Here is a 9,530-nt window from a genome sequence, read left to right on the forward strand (position 1 = left end):
GCACCTGTGCATTGACTGTTACACCTGTAACTCTTGTGATGTTTCTTCTTAGCTTCTAGTTCCCATGTCAGTATCTTGTCTGCAGCTGGGCTCTATGCTGTGTACTCTTCTTCTCATCCTGCTGAAGCAGTGGAAGAGGTAGGTATTTTGCATGGATATTTGCTGATCACTGCTAAATATAAAAACTGAGGAGAGTATGTTTGAGTGTTTTGCTCTAGTGATTTTCCCTTAATGATCTGAGGAGGAATCTGATGCCTGATAATGAAGTTTTCTTTTGAGATGGCAGATATCTGTAGTTTGTTGCTGAAAGATCTTATAGCAATACATACACAGTTTGACTTTCTGCTTTCTGGTGAAAAGTGTGTGAAAAAAAAGCTTTTGTGATAGCAAGCTAGCAAGCTCTGCATTTGCACTGTGCTGTGGCATGCCTTTAGAGAGGTTGAGGTAGGACTTGTCCAAGTTTCATTGGAAGAACCTAAACCAACGATGCACACAGCTCAGTCGAGCCAGTATATTTACTGAGGGATCTTGTCTAATCTGAAGAGCTCTTCCTTTTTGTTGTCAGCGAGTTGAGCTCTGTGGATAAAATCATAAACTCCTTGACGCAGATTCTGGAGGGAGTACTACAGGCAGATCAGCAGATGATGGAGAAAACCAAAGCCAAAGTGTTCTCAGCTCTTATCACTGTGCTGCAGATGAAAGAGATGAAAGGTGAGGTTCTGTACGTACAAACATCAAGAGCAGTGCTGCCGTGGCTGAATACACCATTAATGCTACCATAAAAATGTGTGTGATGTTAGCTGTAGTGCAAGATGTAGAATATAGTTGCTAGCTTCTGGGACATCTCCACTTCTTGAACTTTGTTTTAACCAGCTTTATGAGAACTGAGGTGTATTGTTCATCTCAGGCATATCGTTCACAATGTGCATGTCTTCCCTGTCTTGTCTTTTCCCAGCAAGAACCCCTGTGTTTGATCAGTTTGATGGAAATGAAAATAGAGTTTCTGAGTGTTTTTGAAGACAGCTGAGTGGATGTGGGAGAGACACCCCAGTACTGTGTCACCAAGATACCTTAAGTTGTGACATTACTTCCTGCAGATAACAAGTGACAGAAACCCGAGGATGGTGTGTGGTGTTAAAACAAATAACCCAACACTATTACTTTGTTATTTCAGTCCCTTGCAGGACTGCTTACACTGTAGTAGCACTGAATACAATGGAATCTGAGCAGTATTTCTCTGTGCTGTGCAACTAAGATATAAAGGCATCCTGGAGTTGAGGAGTGTCCCAGTTTACCTGATCTGAGTGCAGTTCCTGTCCCACTATCTGGCCCTGCAGACCTGTGTCAATCAGAAAATAAACAAAATGGAGAATTATTACTATTTTTTAACATTTGCATGTGGTGATGAATTTGAATTTGCAGTCATGGCAGTAAAAGGTGGTGCAATTTGTTGTGATGGTTTTCATGAGAGTGTGGTGTTTATACAGCTCATGGACAGCAGACTGCATCCATGGACTGGTGCCAGCAATCTGGAGAAATGGGTAGGCAGTACTGCTGGGAGCAGCTACAGTCCTTAGCAGTGCTTGCTTTCTGCTTTGAAATGTAATCAGCTGATAATGACTTCTTGGGAAAATTATCTTTTGTATGATTCAGATGGTGATCTTATAACTTATTATATCCTTCTAGCCTTATTCATCTAACTTTGTTACAATTCCTCACATTCTGTCTGTTGGGTTCTGCAATAAAAACAGTGATATTAACTCCAAGGAATGTATCCCAGTGATATTAGCAGTTAGACCTAAGTACAGGGTTGGTGTGCTAACTGTTATCTGTTCCATGTGTGTTGTAGTGAATGAGATCCCTCAGTACTCCCAGCTGGTGCTGAGTGTGTGTGAAACACTCCAGGATGAGGTCATTGCACTCTTTGATCAGACTCGACACAGCCTGACCTTGGGAGATGCCACAGATGACAAGGACAGCATGGAAACAGATGATGCCTCCCGAGTTAAACACAAGGACCAGCGAGATGGGGTAAAGGACCAAAAAGATCTGTGTATGTTGGGGACCCCCTTTGCTGCCTGCTGCTGCCTCCAAAGGAAGCTTTGGCAGTTCTTACATGGGAATTGCTCCGTGGTATTCTGGCGTATGCCAGCCTGGGGAGTTGGCTGTTGTGCCTCTCTTTCAGATTTGTTCTAAGAAACAATATCACAATTTATATGAGAGCCAGGAAGTGCATAGAATATAATGTAAGGGACACCAGCCGCCTTAATATATGATTCTGAGAATGGCTGAACATCAGACCATCTCATGAAATGCTTTCAAGATTTCTTTCTTGATGTACATGTCAAGCGTATACCCTGTTCTCCCTTCCAGGTTTGTGTTTTGGGTCTGCATCTCGCAAAAGAGCTCTGTGAAGTTGATGATGATGGAGACTACTGGCTGCAGATTACTAGGAAAGTCCCTGTGCTTCCTACCATTTTTACTGCTTTGGAGATCAGCCTGAGAGTTAAACAAAACCTTCACTTCACAGAGGCCTCATTACATCTGCTGCTGACCTTAGCAAGGACACAACAGGTGAGAGATGCAGAGAAAAGAAAGCATATAACTATACATTTTTAATAGGCTCTATTTATTCTCATTATTCTATTTAATCTCATTATTGTGCCTGTGATGCAGCTGCACAGTGATCTGTAGATAAATGGGTTGTTAGAAGCTGGCAAGCAGTAGGTCTGTCTTTACGCCTCCCTGTTTTGCCTGCTTCTTCTTTTTAATGGGATGTCTCAGATGGAAGATCTGAGGCAGCCAGAGCAGACCTGTAATTTAGAACAGGCACTTTCACTGAATGTATTCGTCTACAATGCAGATTATCCAGCCTATTTAAAAGTGTTAAGTGTTGGAACCTGGTTTCCCATTACTTGCAGCAAAGCGTTACTTATCTATTACAAATTCAACTTAGTGTAGGGCTTTAAGTGAAATGGAGGCCATTCCAAAGCCAGCTCTTCTCAAAGATTAGGTATTTACCAAACCAGATGATGTGGAAATGGAATTCACGGTACAGCTGTGCAGGCTAGATTTTATTGTATGAACAGTGTTGCTTTTCTTGTTGCTAATTTTTTAGCAGTACAGAGGAATGTGTGACAAAGGTTCTCTAAAAGGGTTGTGGCAGTGCAAGGGACAGAAATAGGTAATGCAGAAGGATCCTCTTTAGTCTTAGACCGGGGAGAACCCTGCAGATTTTAATGGTAGTTTATTCTGTGCCTTGCAGGGAGCAGCAGCAGTGGCTGGGGCTGGTGTCACACAGAGTGTCTGCCTGCCCCTCCTGAGCGTGTACCAACTCAGCACTAATGGAGCCATCCAGGTGGGTGCTCTTCCTTTTGGGTGGCAATGTGCCAGGAGAGCTTGCTATGCCCTGCCTTGCAGGCTGTGGCTGGAGAGGAGCCCTTTGGGTCAGGGGGCAGCAATCTCCCGTAGGAGCTAGAGACTTGAAAATGATGTGGAGGCTTTGTGGCACGCTGGGCAGTGGTGTAAAGAAGTCGTTTGTTTTTGTATCTGTGCAGACATCTGCTTCGTCTCGGAAATCTCAGGATGCTCCCTCTTGGCCTGGGGTCTATCGCCTCTCCATGTCACTGATGGAGCGTCTCCTCAAGACACTCCGATACAACTTTTTGACAGAAGCATTGGATTTTGTTGGTGTCCATCAAGAAAGGATTCTTCAGGTGTGTCACATACCTCCTCTGCGATGGTTTACTTGGCTTCTGTGTTGCAGCAGCAGTGGAAATGTGTCAGTAATTGTAGAAGCATTGAAAAGACACAGCTCCTGTCTCAGAAAGGTTTATAGTAGAAACAGTTCGAAAGTGGGGGAGGGCAGAATGCCTGCAAGCCATGAAGTCAGGCAGGGATGGTTGTTAGGATGGTTAGAGCTGGGCAGTCACCATCTTTTGTCCCGTTGGGGACAACTCTTGGAGTTATAACATTGCTACAGGTGTGTAATGCACTTATTCAGCACAGCAGCAGAATCCAGGGCTTGGTGGGATCTTTCTTGGTGATTATCTGCTTTGAAAAGAAGAGTCTAAGAGCTGTTCTTAGAGATGACTTCAGCCCTGCCTTGCTCTAGTAATGAAAATGCTGTGGCCAGGGTTCAATCACCATTCAGGCTGGCAAGCTTTCAGGTCCTACAATACTGAAATAGCTGCATTGGGCAGTTTGTGTCAGTGCTGAAGAGTTCTGTTTGTACGTAGGTGCTGTTCAGAAGCAGGCTCCTTAGACAAGTAGCTGTCCCCTCATACAGCAGCACAGCTTATGAAATGCATTGACCTCTAAGAATGTGAAGTGCTCCGAGTCTCTGCCCCATGTGCTGTGCAACTACTTTCAATGAATGCATTGTTTGCCCATAAGGGCAGATCTCTGCTTTTTTTCTTCTAGAGAAGAGTGGACTTCGTGCTTTAGCTCTCAATATTCTGATTTACTTCTCTCTGCTTTCCAGTGCCTGAATGCAGTACGGACAGTACAGAGCTTGGCTTGTCTGGAGGAGGCTGATCACACTGTTGGCTTCATTCTCCAGCTCTCAAATTTCACAAAGGAGTGGCATTTCCACCTGCCACAGCTTATGAGGGACATGCAGGTAGGAGTTAGGATACTGCTGTAGATAACGCTTTGTGTAGGAATGCAGGAAATTGGATTTGGTAAGAGAAAGAGGCACTACATTTATTTTTATTACTGCTCTTCATGCTCTTTCCTTTATGACACACTTTCTGCCTGGATGGGCTTTAATCTTTGAAGAGATTTCTCCCTCACCTTCTTTATTTCAGGTGAATCTGTGTTACCTGTGTCAGGCCTGTACCTCCCTCCTGCACAGCCGCAAAATGCTCCAGCACTACCTGCAGGTGAGGATGGGGACCCTAAGGCTGAAAGTGGGGAGCATTGTGTGCTCATGCTTCATGCTGAAAGGCAAATGTTATTCAGTATCCAGGCTCTGTTCCCAGTGTGATTACCAGCAATCATCAATAGCTAGGATTTGCATCTTTCCACACCAAAAATGTCTTCAGATAGTAGTTGAGACTGTGAAAGGTCAAACCTGAGAAACAGCAGCCTGTGCTTGAGTGGTGCCATTATCATTTTAGAGCTGCCTACAAAGCAGCAAGGAAGCTGCATTGCTGTAGTGCTCTCTAGGGCCATTAACACACTACTGACCTGATGTCCTTAATCTGGTTTAATTTGTTTAAGAGATACAGCTCTTGTTCTTGGAGAATCCTTTGTTGAACATGAGGTAGAGATAATGCATTGCTACTGATGTGCTGTTTCAGCATGGCTGAGGCTTGCTGTGTTGATTTTCTGGAATGTGAAATCCAAGGAGCCTCTGCAGCTGCTTTCCTAGAATGCAGAGCCTCCCCTGCTGTGCACTAAGTGTGAGTTCTCACGCTTCTAGTAGGTGACAGAGTTTGTGTGCCTTATTTCCTCCTTTTTGCTTATAGCAGTTTTCCTTGAAAGCATCATTCTTAATGCAAAACAGTCGTGAATGTATCTAAAACACTTTTCTCTACAGACAAAAAATGGTGACTCCCTTCCATCAAGTGTGACTCCACGAGTGCAGCGTAACCCCCAAACCTCTTCCAAACACCCCAGCCCTGAGTCAGAGGCAGCAGAGCAGAAGGCACTGCTTATGGTACAGTACAGCCTCTTGAAAATCCTCAGCAAATCTCTTGCTGCTCTGCGCCACTTCACCCCCGATGTCTGCCAGATACTCCTCGATCAGGTAAGAGATGTTGCTCCCTGAACAGGGAGGTTTCCATCATCTCAAGTGACATTCTGGGTCTATGAAGAGAAGCACAGCCCATCCTGCTTGAGACAGTGACCCTGCTGTACATCTGCTGCACAAAGCGGGAATTTCCCTCAGTTCTTAGCATTGATCTGAGCAGAAAGCTTGGCTGAGCTGTGTTGTGATTTGCACAGCACTGTACATGCAGCCTTACTGGAGCAGAGCCAGCTAGGTTTGTGTCCTCAGCATGTCGGTCTTCAGAAGAGATACTCTTGTTCTCCCATAGGTGTGACTTAGTGGCCTGGTCTCCAAATTAAGCCAAGTAGGGTTTAATCCTTGAGTCTGGCAGTGTCCTGCTGCTTTCTTTTGGATAGTTACTTCCCATAACTGCCCTTAGGTTACCTGGACTTTTTTAAACATTCTGGAAGCAGTCATTGTTCTACTTGCTGCTCAGCTTCACGGCCTGAGAGTTGAAAGGCTCTGCTCACTCTTGTGAACAGAGTACAGTCTCCATGTGCAGAACTGTGCAGAGTGCTCTTTGCTGTTCCAGCTGCGTAACAGATTGCAGAAATGGCCTCAAGTGCTTTGGGTTCTCCATACAAAAAGCATGCTATAGGGACTAGATATTCCTGTTACTGTGACAGTATCATACTCATGTCGTCAGGGGTCACACAGTCCTCTTTCCTTTTCTCCACAGTCACTGGACCTTGCTGAGTACAATGTGCTCTTTGTCTTGAGTTTCACCACACCAGCCTTTGATTCGGATGTCGCACCTTCCTTTGGGACCCTCCTTGCCACAGTCAATGTGGCCCTCAACATGCTAGGAGAGGTACTAGCCATCTGTGTTTGGGAAAGCACAGCTCTTGAGTAATCTCAGAGAACTTAATTAATATTTTGAAAAGTAGCTTCTGTATGTGCTGTGTCCAACAGCTGTCTTTTTTTCAGTTGGATAAGAAGAAGGAACCTTTTCCTCAGGCTGCAGGGCTGAATATGCAAGAGGGAACCAAAACCCTCAAGTAAGTTTCTAGATCTTTTATTTAGTTGTGGCCAAGGGGCAGAACCCAGTGCTCCTCAGCTCACAACTGGGATTTATAGGCATTAGGGTAGCTTCAGAACTTCTCATTTTGAATTATAGGAATTCATCTGCCTGTTAGAAGCTCTCCAAAGCATGCAGGGCATGTGGGGATTTCTGCTCTGTAGGCCTTAGCTTTTGTTGTCACTGCCTGAGCCCAGTCTGAGCAGCAGCAGTGGTCCCTCCTATGTACTCTAGGTGAAGTTTTTCCCAGGCTTTGTGATCTGAAACCTGGAGTATTTGTCTCCTGCTGATCTACATTTCTTTGCACAGGTCTCTGCTCATGTTTACAATGGAAAACTGTTTCTACCTGCTCATCTCCCAGGCTGTTCGGTACTTGAGAGACCCAGCTGTGCATCCCCGCGATAAGCAGCGAATGAAACAGGAGCTGAGCTCTGAGCTGGTAAGCAGCTTGTACCATTCTTTCTCACTGTTCATTGTAAGTGTGTTTTGTGGGAAAAGGTCCTATGTCTGCCTAGTACAGCCCATTCATTGCCCTGCATGAGGAGGCCCTGAGTATCTGTTCCTGTGCCACCAGCCCCTTGTTTTGGGAGGGAGAGGGATATATGCGGATATATGTGGAAGAAACTAACACATGATATCTTCTAATTTCAGAGTACACTGCTTTCCAGCTTGTCTCGTTATTTCCGCCGTGGTGGTCCCTCCTCACCTGCCAGTGGGGTTCTTCCCTCTCCCCAGGGGAAGTCTACCTCCAAGCTGGGGCCTGAGGTGCAGGAGCCTTTGTTTCAGCTCGTGCAGGCCTTCGTCCGGCACGTGCAGAGATAGATGCTGTTCTACCACAGCCTCCCTTTCCAGGACTTGCACCAGAACGATTCATATCCACCACAGAAAGCATCACCCTTGGCAGAGCTTGTAACAAGGACTGGGGCAGGGAGGGAGGCCTGGTCTGGGCAGCGTTGGATACCAAGCTGTAACATCAGCAACATGATCCTGATGAACTCCTGCAGAACAGTGAATGTAAGGAGAGCTGCGAGGGGCTCCTCAGATTGACCAGTGCACAGCCCGCCTGCTCCATCTGCTAGAGCATCCTGGCCAGGTACAAGTGCTGAACAGTCAAAACCTTTATTTTTATAGCTTGTACCTCAGCTAGGGAAGCTCTGGCTGATGGAGTGAGAGGAGAGACTCTCCTCTGGGCATTAACTCTGCTATTAACACAAGGTGCAGTCTGGCCCTCCCTCCCAGTCAGAGTCCAGTTAAGGCACAACCTAGGGATCAGCCAGCAATTCAGAGACCATCTTTCTACTATTTTTGTACTGAGTGGTTCAAGGCAAGATGGTGTATGTGTGCTCACGCCTCCCCTCCACCCTCCAGTCTGTGTGTTGTGTGTTTTTCTGAAGAGCAAGGCCTCACTCAAGGTTTTTAAGTCAAAATTCCATTGCTCTAGTCTTGCAATTTTTTTGTAACTGTGGCCTATTTATACTGATATTAAAACCTTTATAGACAGCAGCTGGGTTTGTGGTTTTGTATCCTGCAGCACCAGGCTCTGCATCTTCTGTGTAGTCCTGTGTCAGTTGAGCTGAAGTACTGTGATTCTGTGATTCTAACAGCAAGGTGAGTTGTGGCTTGTGAGTGACAGTGCAGGTACCATTCAAAGAGATTTTATCAAAGGTTGATTCCTTTGGCTTTCCCACACTGCCTGTTTCTCTTACTGGCACACTGGGGAGCTTGTTGGTTTTAAACAAGCATTGCTGTGCCATACTCTTTTAAGAATGATTCTTCTGCCAGGTTGCTCTGTGCACAGGTCTACACTGCTGCTGGAGCAGGAGTTCCAGCTAGGACTTGGAGTTGGTTGCAGTGACATTCTGTCACACTGTTGTCTCTCTCAAGCTGATCAACAAACTCTTTCAGGTTCCGAGGCTCAACATGTGATGGAGACAGGAAGAAAAGGTGAGTGTTTATTGCATACAGTAATCCCTGAATTCAGACTTCTTTAAGGCAAGAAATCAAATGGAAATGTAGTTGTGAACCACCCACCTAAAGCTCTATCATAAAGAAATTCTTGGTTGCTTTACCAGTCAGAACCTTTTTAATTTTTACGTTTTTAAGAGAGACCAGTGAGAGCATTGGATGGTGGTATTGCTTTAAGGGTTGTTATTTTCCTGGTACACTGAAGGGGTGGTGATATTCTAGCACACGTTTGATGTAGTTTTAATTGCCCTTAGAGCTAGCTGCCTGGAGTCAAGTCTCCACTGGAAGGAGAGGCGCTTCCAGAAACTCTCACTAGAGTGAGAACTTAGGGAGCCAGGCAGAAGTCCTTGGTGCTACATTGCAAACAGTGGCAGATGCAATTGGTTGTATTTTAGAGCTGTACTGTTTCTTTAGACAGAAGCATTGCATCTCTGAATTAACCTTTACCTGCCTCTCAGCCACAGAGGGGCTTGGAGCAGTGTTAAGCTGGAGAGGAGCCTTTTGGCTCAGGGGGCAGCAATCTCCTGTAGGAGTTATGGGTGGCTCACCATAACACTTGCAAATAAGCAGATAGGAGTGCAGTCTTTTTGCAAACAGCCTGTTAGTTCCAAACCCAAAACAGCACCAGACTTTTCCCTATGCCTTTCCTAATGACAAAGGAAAGGAGTGCTGGTGCTTGGTAGACTTCCTTCTGCGTGCTCTGAGGTGCATTTTCTGCATCATTAGGTGTTGCTGCTGTTCTTTCTGTAATACACCACAGAGAGGAATAACAGG

General features: G+C 45.5%; 1 protein-coding gene across 5 annotated transcripts in view; it reads left to right on the forward strand.

Annotated features, from left to right (window-relative positions):
• NUP188 (nucleoporin 188) overlaps positions 1–8,294 on the forward strand; it is a 27,440-nt gene extending 19,146 nt beyond the window's left edge. For 3 of the 5 annotated variants that reach the window (XM_010720866.4, XM_085239588.1, XM_085239589.1), the window contains exons 32-45: positions 53–138; positions 566–711; positions 1,488–1,541; positions 1,850–2,031; positions 2,374–2,574; positions 3,266–3,358; positions 3,558–3,716; positions 4,484–4,621; positions 4,809–4,883; positions 5,543–5,752; positions 6,453–6,584; positions 6,701–6,771; positions 7,101–7,230; positions 7,443–8,294. In XM_010720866.4, coding sequence (XP_010719168.2) covers positions 53–138; positions 566–711; positions 1,488–1,541; positions 1,850–2,031; positions 2,374–2,574; positions 3,266–3,358; positions 3,558–3,716; positions 4,484–4,621; positions 4,809–4,883; positions 5,543–5,752; positions 6,453–6,584; positions 6,701–6,771; positions 7,101–7,230; positions 7,443–7,613 — 1,848 coding nt within the window. In that variant the 3' untranslated portion in view covers positions 7,614–8,294. The remainder of the gene's footprint in view (positions 1–52; positions 139–565; positions 712–1,487; positions 1,542–1,849; positions 2,032–2,373; positions 2,575–3,265; positions 3,359–3,557; positions 3,717–4,483; positions 4,622–4,808; positions 4,884–5,542; positions 5,753–6,452; positions 6,585–6,700; positions 6,772–7,100; positions 7,231–7,442) is intronic. The other 2 variants (XM_085239587.1, XM_085239590.1) reach the window with 1 other exon arrangement.
• The last annotated feature ends 1,236 nt before the right edge of the window (positions 8,295–9,530 follow it).

The sequence above is a fragment of the Meleagris gallopavo genome, chromosome 19 (genome assembly GCF_905368555.1).
Source record: "Meleagris gallopavo chromosome 19, MGAL_WU_HG_1.1, whole genome shotgun sequence".
Classification (NCBI taxonomy): domain Eukaryota; kingdom Metazoa; phylum Chordata; class Aves; order Galliformes; family Phasianidae; genus Meleagris; species Meleagris gallopavo.